Source organism: Typha latifolia, chromosome 9 (genome assembly GCF_019914945.1).
Source record: "Typha latifolia isolate L0001 chromosome 9, TyphaL0001v2, whole genome shotgun sequence".
NCBI lineage: Eukaryota > Viridiplantae > Streptophyta > Magnoliopsida > Poales > Typhaceae > Typha > Typha latifolia.
This window is the reverse complement of record NC_133094.1, coordinates 4542917-4564706: the sequence shown is the minus strand read 5'-3', so window position 1 is coordinate 4564706 and position 21790 is coordinate 4542917. Positions and strand designations below refer to the sequence as shown.

The window sequence follows — 21790 nt, the reverse complement described above, 5'->3', positions numbered from 1 at the left end:
ACCCCTTATTCAAGATGAGGTAATTGTTCTTAAGGAACAAACTCAACAATCTCAAAGGTATTCCATTAATGTGATGTATGAGAGAAAAGATAAATACAATTTCAAATTATTATATTAAATTTTTCCATGAGAAAGAAAATAAAATGATGAAAAATAATTTAATTAATTTTCATGAAGCTATGCAAGGTTTCAACTCTCAAAAATAGATTGAAGTCATAAATGAGGAGTACAAGTCTATGCAAGATAATAAAGTTTAGAAACTTGTCCCATTACTAGATCATGCAAAGCCCATTGGTTGTAAATATATATTTAAAAAAAATTCAAATAGTAATGTGGAGAGGTATAAAGCACATCTTGTAGCTAAATAATTTACTAGAAAAGAATGAATTGACTTTAAAGAGATTATCTCTCTGATTTCTACATAAGTACATTTTGTTACATATTTTAATCTTAAGTTGCATTAGATAGATGTCAAAATAGCATTTCTCAATAATGGCATTGAAGAAACAATTTATGTGGTGCAGCCAAAAAATTTTGTGTTGGACACTCTAAAGAATATGGTCTATAAATTAATCAAATCTATATATAGGCTCAAGCAAGCATCTCGTTAGTAGTACTTTAAATTTCATGAAGTCATTGTCTTATTTGGTTTTGAGATAAACATTATTGATAAATGTGTATTATCACAAGTTTAGTGGGAGTAAACACATATTTTTGGTTTTATATGTTGATGTCATATTGCTTGTCATAAATGATATATGCATATTGCACGACACCAAGAGAATTCTATCAAATAAATTTGAGATAAAAGATCTTAGTGATGCCTCATTTGTATTAAGAATTCAAATACATTAATATCATTCTCGGGGTATTATAAGATTGTTTCAGAGGAGCTATATCGATAAAGTTCTCAGTATATTTGACATATAAAATTACAAACTAGATGACACTCCTATTGCTAAAGAAAACAAGTTCAGTTTTATTCATTGCCGAAATAACAGTCTTGAAATTAAAAAAATGCAAAAGATTTCTTATGATTTAGTTGTAGGGAGTTTAATGTATACTCAGATATGTATGCATCTAAATATTGCATATATTATTGGCATGTTATGCTGATATTTAAGTAATCTCGGTATGGATCATTGGAAATTAGCCAAACAGATTATGAGATATTTACAGAGAACAAAGGAGTATATACTCACATATAGGAGATCAAATCAATTAAAGATTGTTGAGTATTCAAACTCAGATTTTGTTGGATGCCAAGATAGCATAAGATCCACATCGGGTTATGTTTACCTTGTCACGGATTAAGTCTTTGCGATAGACAAAGACCGCGCGGCACTCAATTTTCAAGTAGCAAAGTTAAGTCAGCCGTTCACTTCACAAGCGATGCACCTGTTTTGGATTGCGACAAAGCAAAGACAAGCAAAATATAATGTATGGCAAACAAGTTTGCGATTCTCTATTAATTGGAAAAGAAGTTACAAGACATACCAACGACAAGAATTTAAAGGGGCAGGATAGCCATCGAGGGCAAAATGAACACCATTGAACCAGTGGCACTTCGGTTGCGAAGCTGGCTCACTTAATGCTTCTCGATAGTTCGCTAATAGAGCTATTTCTTAGAGTTCTGCTAGACAAACACAACTTTATCCACTATGGTAGTAGAGTTTGTAACATATTATGAGACAATTAATCATAAAATATGAATGCAGAATTTTATCACTGGGCTGTGCATTTTGGAGGGTATTAAAAGATTACTCAAAATATTTTGTAACAATAACTTAATAGTTTTATATTCCAATAAAAATAGATGCTCCACAAAATTAAAATATATTAATAATATTAAATTCATAGTTATAAAAAAAAAAGAATGCATAATGGATAGATATCTATAGAGCATATTGATAGAAACTCCATAATAGCATATCCGCTCACAAAATAATTATCACCTAAGTTTTCATGAGCACACTACTTATATGAGTATTTTTTTGTTTGCAGATATTTCATTTTAGTGGGAGTTTATATTATTTTTTGCTTATTGCTTTATCTTATACTTTGGATATTTTATATATTTTGGATTATTTTATGCAGAAATAAAATATTGAGTTTATTTCAATCGGTTAAGTTAAGTAATAATCTCAATGAAGATTGATGGATTAATTTATATTAATTTCAGTAATTTGGTCACACATATAAATAATTAAAATGTGTATGCTATCATTTAAAAAAGCCTAAAATTAAGTGATTTAATTAATTATTAATTAATTAGTTTAAGGGTATAATTGTCATGGAATTTATGTGTAAATATCATTATGTAATTTATTTATTTATAATGGGCAGAATTAGAAATAAAGAAAACTATAATCGTCAAAAAATAGTTCTCTTCGTGAATTTTCTCTCACATATCTCTTTTTCAAAGAGAATTTTGCGATATTCACTAAGAATAGAATAGAAAGACCATCACAAGGACCATCTCTCACTTTATTTCCTCCATCAATGAATTCTTCTGCAAATCTAATTTCATTCTACTCATCGTTTTAACATAGATATAAATTATATTATTTTTTAGGGATTAAACTATAAATATTTTAGGATTTCTGATCAATCTCTAACGGATGATACCTGAATTAAATTAAAGTGATGATTTACTTACTCATTTTTCTCTATTTTTATATTTTTGATCTTGTAACTTTTAAAAGAGTTGCTAAGAAAAAAGTGTCAATCTAACAGAAGACAATGAATGAAGAAATTGCATCCATCAAAAGCAACAACACTTGGGTGTTAATTAGATCTTATAAAGAAGGGAGAATAATTGGTGTTATTTATAGACAAAATTGAAGGTAAATTGTAAAGTTGACAAATTTATTATGTGTTTGGTGGGTTAGGACTATGAACAAAATTTTGGTATAGATTATGAAGATGTTTATGTTCCTATTAGAAGTCATAATATAATTAGAGTAATGACTGCATTGGCTGCTCAAATTGGCCTACTTACTAACTAAATGTGAAGTTGACATGTTTTACCTTGAGATTCACAATAGCAGTTATATATTGATCAACCTCCTAGCTATGTGAAACTTGGTAGAGAGCATAAAGTTTACAAAACGGAAAAAAATTTAAATGGACTAAAATTAACATCTAGATCTTAGTATAGTTCTATACATGTTTATTTTTCTCATGGAAACATTTTAAAACTGTCTAGATAAGCATGCTCTTTACACAAAACATAAAAAAGAGAGAAATGTTTATTATATGATTGCATGCAGATGATTTAATTTATATAAAAAATAATATAGCCATGTTTGAAAATTTTATATAGTCATGCATACTTGAATTTGATATATTTGATCTTGAAATGATGCATTACTTTCTTAACTTAAAAGTAGTGTAACATATTGACGAAATATTTATTTGTGAGAAGATATTTATGTTATTTAGGTAGGTTCAAATGAACAATTGCAATCTTGTTACGACACCATCAAAAGATGGGTTGAAACGTAAAATAAATTATAAAGAATAGAATGTTGATAACATTCTATACCAACAAATTATAAGAAGCTTGATGCATTTAAGTACAACAATGTTAGATATCATGCATGTTGCTGAATCCTATTAGCAAATATATGAATAATCTAAGAGAAATATATCTCTCAGTAGCCAAGAAAATCTTTCCATACTTGAAGGGTACTACAAATTTTAGTTTTTATATAAGAAAAGAGAAATGTCATAGTTGATTAAGTTCAATAATAGTAATTATGTTGGAGATTTAGATGATCAAATGAGCACTTATATATTTTTTATGCTGGGACTAAGAGTTATGTCGTGGTCATAAAAAAGTAACCAATTGTTACTTTATTCCATTGAAGCTGAATTTGTCATTGTCATTACATGTGACTTTCAAATTGTTTGGTTGAAAAAAAATACTTAAGAGTTAGGCTTCTAACAACAAGAATATGTAACAATTTATTATGGTAGCAATTATGAAATCAAACTCTCTAAAATCAATGTTCATTCTTTTAAAGATAAAATTTCTATTAAATTGCTAAGCTTGATTACATAAGCTTTGTTGTAGTTAGCAAACAAAACTCACACTAGAGTGGTTGGGAAAGACCCTTGCCTGGTGTATGCAAAACCATAATGTCTATCGGATAGAGTTAACTAGTCTCCTACTTTGTTAGCTTCTTGATATATATGTTTTATAGAGTGTGACATTGCATTCGAATTCTAATGAGTCATTCATTTATAGCGACGATTTCTGCTACGATAGTGGATTGGAATAAGCGCAACGACTGCTAGTAGTTATCAGAGAACCCGACGAAGAGTGTAGGATGTAGCCTACCTCGCCGAGCTCGTTGGGACCCAAAAACGAGTCGTTAGTATTAAGCTTAAGATACTCGATGGGAAGAGATATCTAGCTAGTGCGATGTTTTCCAAAGTTTCTCCTATCTAGGAGAAAGAATTTGGTGGTATTTATAGGCTAGGGTCATCATCCTTTTCCATAGAATTCCAACAAATTCTATTATCCTATTGAAATAAATATGGTTTATATTGTTCTATATGTTTCATAGGGTATTACCTATAACGGGCAGCATCAAGGACCAATTTTAATTATTAGTGTTATCAAGAGACAGAATCCAACCACCTTGGAACCAACTTTGATCTAGCATACCTATGGGCCAAGTTTTGTTAAATTCTATCCATATAGCTCTTGCATAAGAGCAAATAAATAATAAGTGATGGCCACAAGTGCGACAGACATTGAGGCGGCCTAGTCCCCGACCCTCTGACAAGGTTCTTGTTGGCAATCAGTTTCAGGCTACCTTTCAAAGAAACATCTTAATTTTTTACGGCACTCTCAACTACTAGATTGCTTTTTAGTCTTTCCAAGTTATCGAGCCCGTTGGATAAATTATATTGAGCATATTGTAGACTAACTTAGCAGTTGCTAACCCGAAAAGATTTGAGAGCCAAACTCAAGTGTCGTGACCACCAGTAATAAGGAGGTGGATCCAAAGGATCCTCTCGGTAAGACTAGGACCAAACAAGTCATTGAATCTATCTTTGATGTGATATAAAGTGAAGAAAAAGATGAGAAAATGATATTTTATTTTTTATAAAATTACTATGAATACCCTTTGATTTGATATAAAGTAGGTTCATGAGATAAATATCAAGGGTAAATAAGTAATTGTGTTAATATGTAGTATACGATGTAATTTTGATGAATAATATTTGTATTATAGAATAAGATTATTATAGTGTTTAGTTATTATTATAGAATAATGAGTTATATTTTGGAATAACAAAAAAAAATTATAAAATGAATAGAGGCTACTAAATTCAAGAGCAAAGCCACAATATGCATTTGGGAAATAAATATCTCCATCACAAATATTATTTAAGTAGGGATCGCTCAAATAAAAAGAAAATAAGATAAAATGTGAGTTAACAACAACAACAAACACATTGTCTAGACATAATAGACACTGCAATATTAGTCTAATATTTTGTTGTACAAGAATAGGCTAGTAGGCATTTGAGTGATAAATTACAAATTTAAAGACCGAAGCATGATATTTATTTAAGTAGAAAATGAATCTCTGAATCCATATACATCAATTTGGAAAGATAAAAAAGAAGTGCAAAAAATTGACTAAAACAAGGTAGAACTGAAACACCCACTTCCAAAAATTCACGTGTTCCTCACGTGGAGCATGTCCACGTGATTCCTACGTGACCTGTCAGTGAATTAATCTCACAAAGTATCTGAATAAGTCAAGAAATACCATAATAATCCAACAAATAATCCAGAATTATAATATCACAGGCCTCAACAAGTCTCTAAGAATACAAGTTTATCATAAATTTGTTAAAATATAAATACCCTCACAGGGGCAAAGTCCAACTGAAATAATAGAATAAACAATTGCTAAAAAAATAAAGGAATGAATATGCTACTCCTCGATGTCCGCATCCTCTATAATCATCTCTGAAATATTTCCACCAAAAATGGCGGTGAGCACGGGGCCCAACAAGTAAAATCTAATAATAATATAAGAATATTACATAATAAATAAAAATGTAACTCATAACATGTCAGGAAAAAATGTACATTATGACTATTAATAGCTTTCATCATTATAGCTCATTTTACATAGAAATCAACACAGGAGTCGAGTCACAATAACATATTTCACAAAGCACCATAAAAATTGAGGGGGACTAGTCAACTAGCGGTATTATCGCCCATACATGCCTGGCGACGCTGCATATGACCAGTTATCTGTGGGCATCAGACTAAGGACCCCAATTGTATGCCCATCAATACCGTTCTAGTAATCATCGCACAGAGCGAAATTATCACATACGGCTGATAAGAGCACACAGCTCAATAGATGCCCTGACCCTACATTCTCGATTACTGCTAGAACTACAATCCCTACCTCTCAATCATCTTTTCTAATATCATACTAGCCAAGTCTCCAACTAGGGCAGTGTAATCACATGAATGCTACACAAGCTACCGACCTCAGGTGTGGGCCGTTAATATAATACTATATAATATACACTCTACCCTTAACTCCGGGTTGAGTGGGTAAAAGGGCACTGCCTAACTGGGACTTGACCAACAGTGATACGTGCACGTGGTGCCATGACCTCTATTATTTATTTAATATAATCATCACAATAACAGATATTATAAATAAGCATAGAGTCTATCATACATGTGCATTAAGTGATAAATAATGCAACTAAGAATTGACATGTAATTAAATACAAATATGAAATGTCATATAAGTTTCACAAGTAAGAAAACGACATTTAATTATCACAGGTAAGAAATGACATAAGCATGCATTTTTCATAGACTATTATAGAATTCTACTCGCCTGAGTTATTTTTGGAATCCATCTTACTCTCCTAATCAGTCGGCTCTTCTTGATTTTCGAGATCCTTCCCGCACAATAATGGATCTGGTAATTTATAAATAAAATAAACATAAGATTAATGGACTTATAAACTAACTATCTTGTTGTATAAATTTAAGTTTGATTCTCTAGGTCCGAGATATTATTTGTCTTAATTAAAATAATAATGGTCATTTATAGTCGTTCACATTGTAAGTATGAAGATAATTGAAAAGACTAATAAATTCAATTACCTATTTTGATTTTTGTATAGTTCCTAATTTTATTAATAACATGGTTGAGAAAATTATAATAATTACAATTTAAGTAGCTAACAGAATTTAAGAAAAATAACAGACTCATAATAAATTAGTCTAGTGTTAAAATGTTAAAGGTTGGGCTGGGCTCAAGGCCCAGCAAATTAGGTGAGAGTGAGAGAGAGGGAGAGTGGGCTGCAGACCTACTTGCAGCCCACTGGACCAGCCCAGTCCAATAGAAAGAGGAGGTGGGCTGCGGGCCTACCACAGCCCACCAATTTCGAATGTGCTTTGGACTGGCTCAAGGGCCCAGTCCAATAGGGTGAGATGGTGGACTGGGTTCCAGAGCCCAGTCAGACAAAATGAGGAGGTGGGCCGCGGGGCCTACCGCAGCCCACCAGAAACTAAGGGGTCAAACTGGGCTCCGGAGCCCAGTCCACCGAGACCTTAGAGAAGAGGGTCTAAGGACCTGGGCTGCAGCGCAGCCCACGCCACGGCCTAGAGAGAGAGCGGTGGGGGTTGGCCCAACCCCCACCTTCTCCTCGTCTCCCTGATAGAGAAGGAGAAACAGAGGAGAAAGGGATGATGCTGCCGGTGATCCCCGTCATCGGCAGCCCCCAGCTCCGGCAACTCCTCCCCAAGTCGACTTGGGTGCAGGAGCGATCAGAACCTCCGGCGAGTGCAGCCGGAGGGTGAGAGTTGAGGAACTCCATGGCCGGCGGCCATGGAGCTTCCCGACTTAGTGCTGGGTGGGCTTGAAGCCCTCATCTCGGGTACCTATCTCTTTCAAGTGAAGAGGTGGGTCAGTCGAGGTTGACGAGCGAGGCCACCACCGTCGGTGGTGGCTGCTTGAGCCAAAGAAACCCGACGGTGGGAGGCGACATGGCATCGCCTCCCTCGCGCCCCGTGGGTACCCACTGCAAGAGGTTGAAGCGGGTAATCTTCCTGAACTGGTGGGTTGTCGACCCGAGGTCGCCGGCCGGCGAATTTCTCCGGTGAAGGCAGACAAAAATAAAATCCTAATTACGCATGATTAACTAGGCCATTTTCAAATTGAACTGAAGAGGGGATGAAGGCTAACCTGGGGATCGAGGTGAGGGGGTTTTGGTTGATTGCCGACGCTCCGGTGACTTGCTGCCCATGACGAGGACTTTGGCGGCTCCGGAGAGAAAAGAGAGGAAGGTAGAACGAGAGGGAGAGGAATTTTGAAGAGTGAAACCAATCTAGAAGGTGAGGGGGGGGGGTGGTTTAAATAGGTGAGGCCGAGAGGGCTGCGGAGTGGAGTTAGCTCCACTCCGGCGCACTCCTCTCCCACCTCCTGTAACCAACTGCGAGAGAGGTGGGGAGGAGGAAGAAAGGGTCAGCTTACGCACCAAGTGCGTGTGCTGCGGTTAGAGTGCACGCGCATGGCGCGTGCGCTAACATTTTTTTTTAAACGGGCGTTACAAGAACAATCTCTACTATCTAATTACTTTGTTTACAATCTATTGCAACCTCTCAAATTTTAACTATAAGTCATGCTCCACTTGTTCTCTGATAAAGAACATCTTAGTAGTAGAGCATCCAATGCTCTCTGAAAAGTCATCTTAAGATCTTCCACATCATTTGGCGGGAGGAAGAGGGTTTAGCATCAAGCAGAGGGTTCCGACGAGAGGAATTAAGAAGAGGGTTTCATCATGACTCGTGAGAAAGATTGGAAGAGGGTTTTATAGTTGTTAGTATCGATGTGAGGAGATGAGGACCAAGAGTGAGCCGAGGTAGGCGACTTTGGTGGAGAATAAAGATAGTGCTTTTGAATGGGGGATTTGAGAGTTAGCAATCAATGTGAGAAAAATTATGGTGAAGAATGGAGATGGGCGAGAGCTAATACAAAAAAATCGACCATGGTTAGACTTGATCAAATTGCTCAGCCCGCCCGTGCCCGGCCTGATTTGGATCGGGCTAAGCCCGGCCCGGCCCGAGCCTGAACTACCCATGGGCGGCATGGGCCAACCCTTGGCCCACCCAACCTGGCCCAGAAGCTCGCTTGTTCAGCCTGCAACTAGGCTCGCCCGTTTTGCTATAATAGCCCACCTATTTTGCTATAGTAGCTTGCCCGTTCTACTACAGTGAAAACCAACAAAAATTTTGGTGCTGTATCATTTTGTATATTTTTTAAGCAACCTTTAAATTTTTTAATTTATTATTATTATTTTTAAATGGAGGAACAAAATTTTTTTTAAAAAAAATAAGCTAGCAGTAATTTTTTTTCTAAAAATAGCTAAAAGATGGGTTGGGCCGTGATTAAATACTTAAAGCCGGTTGGCTCGAAAAGCCCGGCCCGGCCCGACCGATGATCATGTCTAACCATGGTGGAGAGGAGAGTGGAGATGGGCGAATGCAGGTGGCTAGGTAAGGCAAAGAGAGATCGATGTGAGGTAAAGTTAGGTTTGGAAAAGTTGTCTATATATTAACGGGTTAACCCAACCGACCTATGTACTCAAATAGGTCACTGATATAAACCCAAACAACATGTTTACAACCCGAATTCAATTAAACTAAATCCAAACCCAATTAAGACTTGGTTAATATATCTAGTTATCGAGTTGAGTCAATATTTGCCACCCCTATAGCTACATATTATAGTAACAAATGTACGACCCTTAATTTGTCCTATGGAACACACCATATATTAGGAAAGATCATTAACATCTACTTTTTGTACGAGATTTAAAAATCAACTTGAAAAACAATAATTAATTAATATATTCAACCTTGGTTGGTTTGAAGCTAAGTTTTGAGTTACATTAGTTGGCCTCATTTCTTAGTTTTGATTTAGGTATATTGAACTAGGGTAAGGTAATTTGGTGTTTAGTTTTGAATTAAGCTAAGAGTGTATTTTATATTTGTGATGTGATGTAAAAAAGTGAAAAAATATTGGTTACAGAGGAAAATGAATGATATGTAAATTTAATGAACAAAAATAACTTTTTTATATCATGATGGTGGTTATTATTATAATATACAAATATTATATGATATCTATAATAGCCATTTGAGGGCTTAAGTGTATATTTGAAATAATTTAATAGTTTATATGGTGTCTATAATAGGGATTTACTGACTTAAGTACATATTTGAAAGGAGTTGCTAGCTTATATAAAGTTTATAATATGTATCTCCGGGTTTAAGTGCATATTTGAAAGAATTTATAAGTTTATATAGTATTTATAATAGGTATTTGCGAGCTTAAGTGCATATTTAAAAAGATTGTTAGTTTATATGGTTTCTATAATATTTATTTGAGAGTTTAAGTGCATATTTGAAAGGATTTAATAGCTTATATGGTGTCTATAATAATTATTTGTGGGCTTAAACACATATCTAAAATAATTTGTTGGCTTATATAGTGTCTGTAAACATTTGTGAGCTTAAGTGTATATTTAAAATGATTTGTTGACTTATATGATGTCTATAATAAACACTTGGAGGTTTAAGTGTATATTTGAAAGGAGAGAGACCCGATTGGACATGATTTGATACATCCACGTATGCAGATATATTTTATAATATAAAATATAAATATTTTGGAATAGAGAAGAGAGAAGTGAGTAAAAATTGACAAGACATGAAATTAATAAATTTAAGTCATGTCAAAGATAAAATTAGAATCAATTTTGAAATAATATTAAAATTTAATATTTATTTATTGGAGAGTGGATTTGATTATAAAAAATAGTTAATTTATTAGTTAATTTAGTATTTGATACAGAACCAGATTTGGGGTCTCGACAGAGTTCACTGACCCATGAGTTCAAAACAAACAAGGCTCGGGGCTAAATGTAGTCATATTATTTTGGATTCAATATAACAAATGTGGCTAGTAGGTGCAACATTGTATGTTTATTTAGGGTTTGACTAGTAGGTGCAACATTGTATATTTATTTTAGGAAACCCTAGGAGGCATAATAAGCAATATATAAATAATAATAATAATAATAAACGTGCCCTTCTTCCTATACAACAATATATGCTATTTATAATCTATCTCAGCCCATAGAACTAATCTGAAACCCACTCGATTAATTATTAGTTTCCATCTCTGTATCAGTATATCGTAACCAAAATCAATCAAAATGGACGGCCAAGATCAACAGCCACGTTTACCTCAACGTCCTCCGCGAGACATTCCATGCTCAATTTTCCGCGAAGCGGCACGAGGCGACGAAAGATAACAATTGGCGGGAAGAGACGCGCCTCGCATCAATTACGATCAGACGGCTGACGAGTATCCATCCTCCCATGCAGTAACATCGGTCAAGGTTAGCCGTCGGATCTGATGTCGCCTTGCACGATTTGTAAGGCACCTCAGATGAATTTGGATACAGTCCCTTCTACTCGAGTGAAGAATAAAGAGAGGGGAAAAGGGGGAGGAGGTCGGTGAATCTTCGCTGAATCGCGGAGGAATTCGATCGAAGCAATCCATTTCCTCGAAAATTTCGGTCCATCCAAATTTGTATCGAGAGGTAAGGAATCCGATTTTTGTTTTTGTTTTTCCCCTTGATTTCTGCGCGATTTCTTTTATTGTTGGAAATGGGATAATTGGAGGAATTTTCTTATATTTTTCTCGAAATTTCTATCTTCTTTTCCTGTAGCCACTGTTCCCGAGGTGACGCCGTGGGAGAGAAGAGGAAAGTGATCAAGGGCGAGGGTTCTTTGAACTCTTAGCGGTAGATATTTGAGCCCTTCATTTGTTGAGGGATCAGTAAAAGATCCAAACTTTGGCTACGTAGAATTTCTCTACACCATTTTTGGGGCTTTCTGGTGTGGATTCATTGAGGGCTTCCTGTGGAAGGTGTGATGATTCTTGGTACTATTAATCCCGAGGTCCCGGAAGTCGATCGGGACCCGATAGTTGTTGATAATGCCTCAGGTGATGGGTTGAAACAATTGCGACCAAATGCAGCAGATCTCGTAGTTGTTAATCGTGCTCCTGATTTTGACGGCGATCCGATGATCCTTGACAGTTATCCAGCCGAATTGTCTAAAGAGTTACAAGGCAGAGAAGGTGTTGAAGTCAAAGGAGACTCCATTGTTAATGAAAGATCTCATTTAGAAGCAGTAGAACGATCCCAAGTTGTTGTAAAGAATAAAGAGAAGGGGGTGAAGAAACAGCTGAAGAGAAAGAGAGCTTCTATTGATGAGGACTCATTCAATAATGATAAGGAAGCTCTTGTTACAGATTGCCGCAAGGAGCTCGAAGACCTTTTTGAGTGTTATAAGGAGGTTTCAGGGCTTTCGCTACATCTGGAAGAGGGTGTGAATTTGTCGAACAACTCAATGATTGCTTTCTTGCTGGAGGAGAGTAACCTTCCATTTTCTAAGTTGGTGGATAAGATTTTTGAAAGGATGAAGGCACGGGAGGGGATTACATTGGCTATGGTGCGCAGTTCTGTGCTTTTTGTCGGGCAGAGAACAATGTATGGAACATCTAATGCGGATGCTGACGTACTGGAAGATGAGTCGGAGTCATGCCTATGGTGTTGGGAGGTAAAATCTTGGTCTTTGTTTATGTCATTTCTCAGTTTCCGTTGCATGTACAATGATGTTTACTGTTTGTCGGCTCTTGTCGTTTGCTTGTTGAACAGACAAGAGACCTGAAGTTGTTATCGGCAGGTCTACGTGGAACTTTAGCTATCCGACGTACTGCCCGGAAGAAAATTTATGAGAGGATATCTGCTCTTTCAGGTAAGATTATCATAATATTATTGGTTGGCGCTCCAAATGCTCAGATAGTAAGTAACTTTAATTAATTACTTATCTTTAATTCCTTATGTACTGGCACTGGAATAAGTGACTTTTGGTTTGGAAAGTTGTAGCTTCCCCATTGATAGTTAATTGGCATTACAATTATGTCCACGGAAATTTTGGCAATATTAGAACTACATGGTATTGTTTCTACAAATTGCCCATGTCTGTATGTATAGTAACTTTTATATGATGCTTTATCTGGAGCATTTGCATGGCTATACATAGCTGAGGCTTAAATTTTTGGACATCGGGAAAATGAGGAATGTCCATATGAGTGCAGAAGTTCCTGAACATTTATCAAACTGTTTCTTCCTTTTAATTGGGGCTGTATATCAAGTAACTATTTTCTGTAATGAGGAACAACTTTTCCTTTTATTTAAAATTTTTGCCTTCCACAGACATGCATTCATGTGTAGGGAAAATGGGAGAGCCATCAAGGTTAAAAAAAAACCGGAGACTAGAGGCAGTAGCCCGACAAGAGATCATGTAACCCCTAGCCGGGGCCCAAAATTCAAGATGGTTAAAAAAGAAATTAAAATAAGAAATATAGTAATGCATTCTTGTTAAGAACTATAGTAAGCTATTAGAATCCACTAACTCATCAACATGCAATCTTGTTAAGAATTATAGTAGTACATTCTTATTAAAATTAATACATACAATCTAAACAATATAGAAAAATATTCTTGTTAAGAACTATAGTAAGCTATTAGAACTCATTAACTGATCAACATGTATTATAATTTTGAAGTTTAGAGTCAATCTATATACTAAAATATGATGATATGCTAAGGCGGTCAGTCACCTAGACGAAGCCTAATCAGAGAGTTATAATTTATCTAAGGTGGGGGCCTAGGCTTTAAGGTGGAAGTTTTCTAAAACAAAGAGAGTTGTTGAGAAAGGAGGATGTTTAATTGATGGTGTAAGGAAATATTCTGAAAGAGGTCTTTTAGATTGGGAGGGCAGTGATACTTCTTAAAGCAGATTGCATGATGGAAGGGGCTGAGAGGAGAGGGGTGGCAGCTGGTAATCCCTTCTTATTGAACTACAGTAATTTGCATTTAAACGAGTTGAGGATGGTCCAATAACTTCAATAGCAGACCACAGCCAAAAAGTCTTTCATTGCTGAGCTTATTTGACTGTAACATTGCAGGCAATCCCGCACACTCCACAACAATTGTGTGACAAAAACAATAGAAATGGAAAAACGAAATTGCTTGCCAATCTGTCCAATTGCCTTACTTTTTTAATTTAAGAGTTGGGTATTGTATGCATGGTTTGACGTTTCGTTTGAAACCAAGACATTTCATCAAAACATTTCGCATTTCGGTCTATATTCTGATCTAAAACTGCCCCCGAAACTAGCATCTAACCAAAACAACCTTAGTAATAATTGTGTTTATATATGTTTTAAATTCTAAGCTTGATTTAATTTAAAACCAGTTTGTACCTAATCAATGTCAAACCTCATTGCTCAAATGCTATTAAATTTTGTGTGATACATTGAAAAAATAAGATAAAAAACTATTTATCAAAAGAAGTTTGAAATTGATATAACGAAACTAAAACCGAAACCGAAACCGACTGAAACTAAAAATAAGTTTTGTTTTTTAACCAAGCTAAAACTAAAACCATACTATGATTGTATGAACTGAGTTCAGCCCCTTTCAGGCCTATATATGTTTTCTGCAATCTTTTCCTGAAAGCATTTGCAACTAATTTCTGTAGCAATAGGCATCATTGTGAAGAATGTTGGTCATCCATGAAGATGCGGACAGCATGGAATGAGCAAGTAGAAAGTTTCATCGTGAATATATCAGGCACCGGCTAGTAACTTTACTTTTAAAATAAGGTAGCAGTAGGCCATTTAATAGTTTTTTTTTCCTTTTAGAGAGAAATATGAATGGGAGAACAAAAGAGAAACCTATTTAGAGCATAATTCTTGTTGGACTTGAGGATTATGATTGAATCTTGAGTCACTCTTGAGGAGCAGCTGTGCAGATGACAGCAGATCAGCAGTGGAGTTTATTAGAAGGAAAATATTGCGCAGCTGCAAAGTACATAGTACATAATATCCTCATGCACCAGTACTTTTAGTCCATATTCCTTATATTCCTTTTTTTGGTGAGCTGGTTGCATAGTAAAAGCAATGCATGTTCATAGAGTTATTTTTTTGTGCCTAATTTTCTGTAAGTTGATAAGATCAGAACTCAAGAAAAAGAAATAATTAGTTTGAATTATTGTGATTCTCACGTTATGCCTTTGCTGAACTGAGGGGTGGCAACATTGTTATGATTCAACTAGAAAGGGAAGAAATTTGCGCTAGCAGGCTGTCCTTAATTGTATCAGTTCTTTAATGCAGGCTATACCGTCAACTTTTAATAGAGGATTGCGATCTTTTTGAGAACAAGAATCAATTACAAACTGAACCAACATAATCAAGTCTTTGGTCAAAACTGAAGCTGATCAATCACAAATATATGTTGGATTCTAATTCTACAATATTGTAAGGATCGCAAGAAAGAACTACTTATAGGATTTGAGTAAGCGGTCTTGTAGAGTTTGTATATCTGTATCAAAATTAATTAACATTTTCCAAGAAAAGCTTCTTTTTTTTCTGAAATCTGAATCAATTACATGGTCACCAGCTTGTGCGAGCAATTTATTCGTTGAACAAGAATAGTGAGGCTTCTATTTGTGCTATGACAAAAGAAGTGTATTTTCCTTTAATGCCTTCTCATAACTATGAGATAATAAGGTCTTTCTGTTTTAGTCATAGGGAATAAAAGTAAGTGTAGTTGTAGAACTTATTCTAGCATTAGTTCTTTGTTTGGATTCAATAATATGCCTGGAAGATATTGTCTAGTGGAAATTATTACAATTCAAATTCTGTCTAATTTAGCATTATCTTAAATTGATAAAGTGAAAGCTTAACTTTGTATCCTTGTTCTCTTTTCCGAAGAGGAGTTGCTAGAAATAGAATATTATAATGGAAAGGAGTATGCTAAGGGCATATAATTAGGGCTTCTTTATTATTTTGTAATGAAGTCAACAATCAAGGAGTTCTTTGTTCCTGCTGATTTCAGGTAGGAATTGCCTGGATCAGCCTAAACTGGTGCTTTTTGGCCCCATTTCGTCTGTTCGAGTCAGATCCGACTGGATCCGAAAGCACAATAGCTATTTTCCCTTTTCTATCCCATCTTCTTTTCTCCCCTTTGGTCTGTCCTTCCCTGATGCATCCCCTCCATCCAGATCCGGCGATAGCAAGTGATTATGAGTAGTTTTACAATGCGAGTGACCTCTGAAGAGTTTTCTGGTAAGCTGAGGTAAATTTTTCCTATCTTTGTTTTTTAGGATTTTTGTTCCTTTTTTATCTCCTTCCCTCCACTCCCCCTATCTCCCTTGTTCCTCTCTTCTGTAGCATTCCTTTTCGGTATTGCAACAGTCCTTCCTTTGTTGCTGCACCAGTCTAAATAGATAGATAGGGATAGGGAGAGGGATATTTCCGTGTTTTTCTTGTCATTTTTCTGAACTTTTAGGGTTTTCTTGCAGTTTATGATTAGTTTTAGGATTTTACACAATTAAAAATAATCTGATATTAAAACAGCTGATATGGGTGACATATATCGTTTTCTCCATTGGCTGAGATTGAAACTGGTACCTGTAGCCTTGATCTAGGCTTTTGAATATCTGCTGTGTGTGCATTGTTCTATACCGTCCTTTTAATATTGAATTTAAATTAGATATGTTACTTTTTCTGAATACTGATGAGATTGAATGTTTCCTTTTGCAACACAAAAAGGAAAAGTAAAAAGTTCTTATCTGTGAGCGCATGGCATGTTTCTGCTTGTTGCAGCAACTTTATCAGCGTTGACAACTCCAGAAGCTCATGATAGTAAGAAGTGTGACTTAACTAAAGCTTCAATGAAACTTGGGAAAGTTTTAAATGTTGAAGGCATTCGTTCATTGCTGGAAAAGTTGAAACAGAGGAACAATGCTGAAATGTATGAACTGTTCGTTGTAGAGTTGTGTAGTGTCCTTTACTTTTTTCCATCTTCCTGATTGATACTCTAATTTCTAATGACGTTACCTCCTGTCATGACAGGGCTGAGAAGGAAGCCAGATTGAAAGAGAAAGGATTAATTAAGGAAATGGAGAGAAATAAACGGAATGTTGAGAAAGAAAAGAAGAAAATGGATCGGGAGATCCAGAAAGAAAAATTGCAGATTGTAAGTTCTATAATTTATATTTCCATGTTTGGATTTTATTTTTAACATTTTATTGTACTTTCCATGTGCTGCCTTAGTCTTAAATTAGAAAGTTGTTATTTGGCAAACTTGTTGGAGAAAAATTCAACTGACTGGAGACAATTTTTTCTTATATTTATGGAAGTTGAGTAGATGATCCTGTTTCCATTATCATAGGAACTAGTACAATAAGTTTTCTAACTTTAATTAGTCAAAATCAATTTACTTTGACCTAGACGTGTGTTCAGCATGAAATGGAAAACGCTATTCAACCTGTAGATTAGTTGGCCGTTTCTTATATAAGTGATTAATTTATTAATGATTGCTCTGAAATACTATTTGTTTTCGGTAAACTTTCACCCTTGCAGATTTTGTATAACAGTTTCCATATTCACATTGCAGGAAAAGGAACTTAAGCGGATGCAAGAAGAATCTGAGAAGGAAGTCAAGATTCGTGAAAAAGAAGAGGCTGAAATGAAGAAGCAGCTGAAGAAGCAGCAGGAAGAAGCAGAGAGGGAACAAAAACGCCGTGAAAAGGAAGAAGCAGAACTGAGGAAACAACTCGCCATTCAGAAGCAAGCAAATTTGATGGAACGGTTTCTTAAAACTAAGAAGAGTAGCAAAAGTTCAGGTGATTCTGACAACGGGTTACCTACCAAGGGCCCAAATGTTGAGTCATTTTGTCAGAGAGAAGAGGTGGTTGGTGCTGCTACATCATCAATGGACTGCATCTTTTCTCAGGAAGACAAGGGTGCACTGGAGAACCATCGGAGGTTAGTTACAACCTCTGGTGCTACCGTATCTCATTTTCTTTCCTTTAAGAAATCTATTTAAATGGGATGTGGCTTTTGAAACATGCACATCTGTGATTGTGGAAAACATCTTTGATAACTTGGTAATAAGTTGTTTATTCTCACGAATAATTGGCTGTTTCATAATGCAGATCCCATGTCATGGGCTGGCGAAAATTATCTTGTTGCAATAAGTTTGGGAGATGGGGTGTTAGACGCAACCCTAAGACTGAGTTAGTTAAGGAGCTTAAACTGCAAAAACCTTCTGAAGCTCACCCTCTTGGAAAATTTGCAACTCCAGATGGAAAATTATGCTCTCATATGGAGAGCCAAGGGAGTGAACCAAGTGCTGATGAACTTTTGGATGAATTAAAAGTATCTCTTGTGAATGACATGCCATGTCATGTTGGTCCTGATACTTCCCCAGCTCCTGTTAGGTTAGTGAAGAAAAAGCTTTTACAGTTTGACAAAAGTCATAGGCCAGCATATTATGGTACTTGGAGCAAGAAAAGGTGAGTACTTCTTTCCTTATATCACTACTATTTGGTGCATTTGCAATTTGTGATGTTTTATTTAGAATGTGTGCATTGCAGTGATGTTATTGGAGGAAGGCACCCTCTCAAGGAGGATCCTATGTTGGACTATGATGTTGATAGTGATGAAGAGTGGGAAGAGGTAATTAACTAATAATAACTGTTTTTTGTTTTTTATGAGAGAATTTGTGTCAACCTTGTATTTTATTCACAGGAGGATCCAGGTGAAAGCCTTTCTGATTGTGACAAGGATAATGAAGAAAATCTAGAGGAAGAAAATAGTAGGGCCGATGATCAAGAGGAAAGTGAAGACAGTTTTGTTGTGCCTGATAGTTATCTCTCAGAAAATGAGGTACATTGTGGGTATAACTAAATTGCCCTGTTTCAATTTAGTTTCCTGATCATTGCTTCACTATATTAATTACTCTGCATTTAGATGGACATGAGTACACCATCCTACTGCTGTGTACATCTCGTTCAGAGACTAGAAACACATAGAGCTATATAATTGGAAGAATGCCTGCATGATAATTATGTGCAAGTATGGCCCATCTACTGGAATTGCAGTTTGTATTCATAATTTTTGTTCAGACTATCAAGAGGGTTACTTGAATATATTAAAAGGGAAAAATTGGTAAGAGGAATACTTGCGGAATTTTGACGATTTTAGACATTTGATCATTTGGATGCTTGTATAGATTGGTTTCCAGTTTTAAATTGTTTATCTGGACTCCATCAAGCTCCAGTGGAACTGTAGACGTTGCTTCCTTGTAGCTTGTGTTTCTATTTAGTCAGTTATCAATCAAGTGTCCTTATGTTTTATTTGCAGTTCCTCCATGATTTAGATGTTGCATTTGCTTAATAAAGCTGAATTTTCTTTTTCTTCTGACTAAAGGGTGGTATTTATCATAATTCAACTTCATCCTAATATATGCAGGGAGTTCATATCGGGAGTCCATCAGATGTCAATGAGGATGAGGCCAGCAGCCTCCCAGGCAAGCCAGATGTTGAAGTTGAGGAGTCTAGGTGTTTTCTGCATCAGCAGAAAATTCTTCATGATTTGACTGTACAGGCTCTTCGGAAGAACCAGCCACTGGTGATATCCAACCTAAATCATGAAAAATCTGAATTAATGATGGCTCAAGATCTTGTAGGGATGGTTAAACTTGAGCAGCTTTGTTTGCAAGCTCTTTGCATGCGAGCTTATCCTGGAGGCTCCATCATTGATATGACAACAAAGGAAAATCCACCAAGAGAGGATCAAGGTATTTGCCAGTCAAATAGCAAGAACACAAGCACACCTACAACCTCATCATCAGCTATTCCAGATTCAGACTTGCCAGAATTTGTAAGTGCACACAAGAGAGTGAAATGAATATTTTATTCTACAGTATATACTGGTGGCTGGGCACTGATTTGTTCTGTTTGTTTCCTGCCATCTGTTTCCTCGATGATGATCTCGTCTTCTTTTAATGGATAAATATTACACTTTGGATTACAGGTTAGGGTGATTCAATCTTGCTCGCATGGATTGAGTAAGGTGGTTGATTTATTGCAACAAAAATTCTCAATGATCTCCAAGTCGCAATTGCGAAATAAAGTGCGTGAGATATCTGATTTCGTCGATAACCGCTGGCAGGTAGTTGAGAATTGTGCTTCAGCTTAACCCTGAATGCTGATCTCTATAATATTGCTGCATGAGAAAGACCTCAACTATTACTTGATTATTTTATTTGTCTCTGTGGCCTATGCAGGTTAAGAAGGAGGTCTTGGACAAGCTAGGAGTATCTGTTTCTCCAGGTACCCAGTTTATTTTTGCACTCACATGTACAACATAAGCATCACTGATGAATTGAAGTTTCTAAACAATCTTGTCCTAACTGTTTTTTTTTTTTCTTGCTTTTGGCTGCAATACTTCCACAACTGATGTTGATTTTCTTGTCAGAGAAAGGTGGAGGACCCAAAGGGATAGCTATGTACTTCTCGAAACGATGTTTACCCCCTGAAGGGAAGTCCATTAACACTTGTGAATCTTCACCTCGGTCGAGCTTGAAGTTAAGAGATGGCCACACTCCGGAGGCAGAAGTGCATATTACTAGTTCTCCACCTCAGTCATGATTAAGAGCTCATCATAATCAAAGTGACAGTCTCCTGCCCGAGGCTAAAGTGGAGCGCCCCCCCCTTTTCTGAGCCTTGCTGCATAAGTTGAGATGCTTTTGTTTTTTCTTGAGCTGACCAGCTCTGCTTGGACTGCAGCCTTCCTGGAACTGCGCTGATAATGTATAGAATTTAGATGTAGAATTGGAGAAGAAGAACAAGGTTCTGGTTGGTTTTCCAGTTTTGGATGTATGGTTGTACGAAGGGTTTAAAGATTAGCAAATGAGTTATTTGAACTGTTAACTTTAGGTGTTTCTATCTTGTAAACTGGCAAAAATATAATATGTTAACATAATAGAAGCCAACCTATTGGTGTTCTGTATACCAAGTGTAGCTCTTCAATTGATATCTCTAAGGTTTTTTTGATTGTATTTCTGGAAGCCAGACCTCTGCAATCTGATGCATCAGTTTGTCACCTTTAGGGTTTTTTTAATAGGTAGCTCTTAGTACTGCAACATAATTTGTCATGCTAATCAAATAGATACAATCAAGCAAAACTGTATGTCCGCATTCATTTGCAAAATTGGCTGGCTCCTCAGCTTAGCTGGGTGAAAGCTTAATATAGCTCTCTATTTAAAAAAAAAAGTCTGAACAGATGGGTCATTCTGCTAGATAAAAATGCATTAAATATTTGGATGCTATTCCTGGATTAATGATGTCTCCTTTTGCGAAATATCATTCTACTCAACCTCTAAAAAAAAATTCAAGTCGGCATTATTCATCCCCTAAACGAATTTAGTTCAAATTAGTATAAGGAAGTTAACATCAATATAAGCTATTATATTGTTTAATTCAATTTTTATATAAGTATTAATAATTATATTTGATGTAACATAAAATTAATATAAAAGTATTAGAGAATAGTGAATTCGTATACGGAATTAGTAATGTTTATACCAAATAACGAAAATACATTTGAGATCGTATGTGAAATGGTAGTAATAATATATATATTTTTAAATTATAATTTTTTTATTATAAACGCGAGTTTAAAATGATCTATATATCAACATTAAGAATAAATGTGAACTTATAAATGCATGACAGTATGAATATATAGCCACGTAGTACATAACAATACAGACATATAACCATATAATA

The 21790-nt window shown here is 35.7% G+C and overlaps 1 protein-coding gene across 1 annotated transcript; it reads left to right on the top strand.

Moving 5' to 3' along the window:
- Positions 1–11208: 11208 nt before the first annotated feature.
- On the top strand, positions 11209–21011 carry LOC140795481 (chromatin assembly factor 1 subunit FAS1). Its single transcript, XM_073148051.1, has 13 exons — positions 11209–11676; positions 11806–12700; positions 12799–12898; positions 16818–16965; positions 17067–17190; positions 17611–17981; positions 18152–18511; positions 18593–18674; positions 18747–18884; positions 19470–19880; positions 20034–20171; positions 20287–20332; positions 20478–21011. The coding sequence occupies exons 2-13, from the start codon at positions 12011–12013 to the stop codon at positions 20648–20650; spliced, it is 2781 nt and encodes a 926-aa protein (XP_073004152.1). The 5' UTR covers positions 11209–11676; positions 11806–12010; the 3' UTR covers positions 20651–21011.
- Positions 21012–21790: the final 779 nt, after the last annotated feature.

Excerpts from the sequence above, each read along its gene's own strand:
- LOC140795481 (XM_073148051.1), top strand. The coding sequence starts at position 12,011 with ATGATTCTTGGTACTATTAATCCCGAGGTCCCGGAAGTCGATCGGGAC. Across the intron at positions 18,885-19,469 it reads GTTATCTCTCAGAAAATGAG|GGAGTTCATATCGGGAGTCC; the intron begins GTACATTGTGGG and ends TAATATATGCAG. Across the intron at positions 20,172-20,286 it reads TCGTCGATAACCGCTGGCAG|GTTAAGAAGGAGGTCTTGGA; the intron begins GTAGTTGAGAAT and ends TGGCCTATGCAG.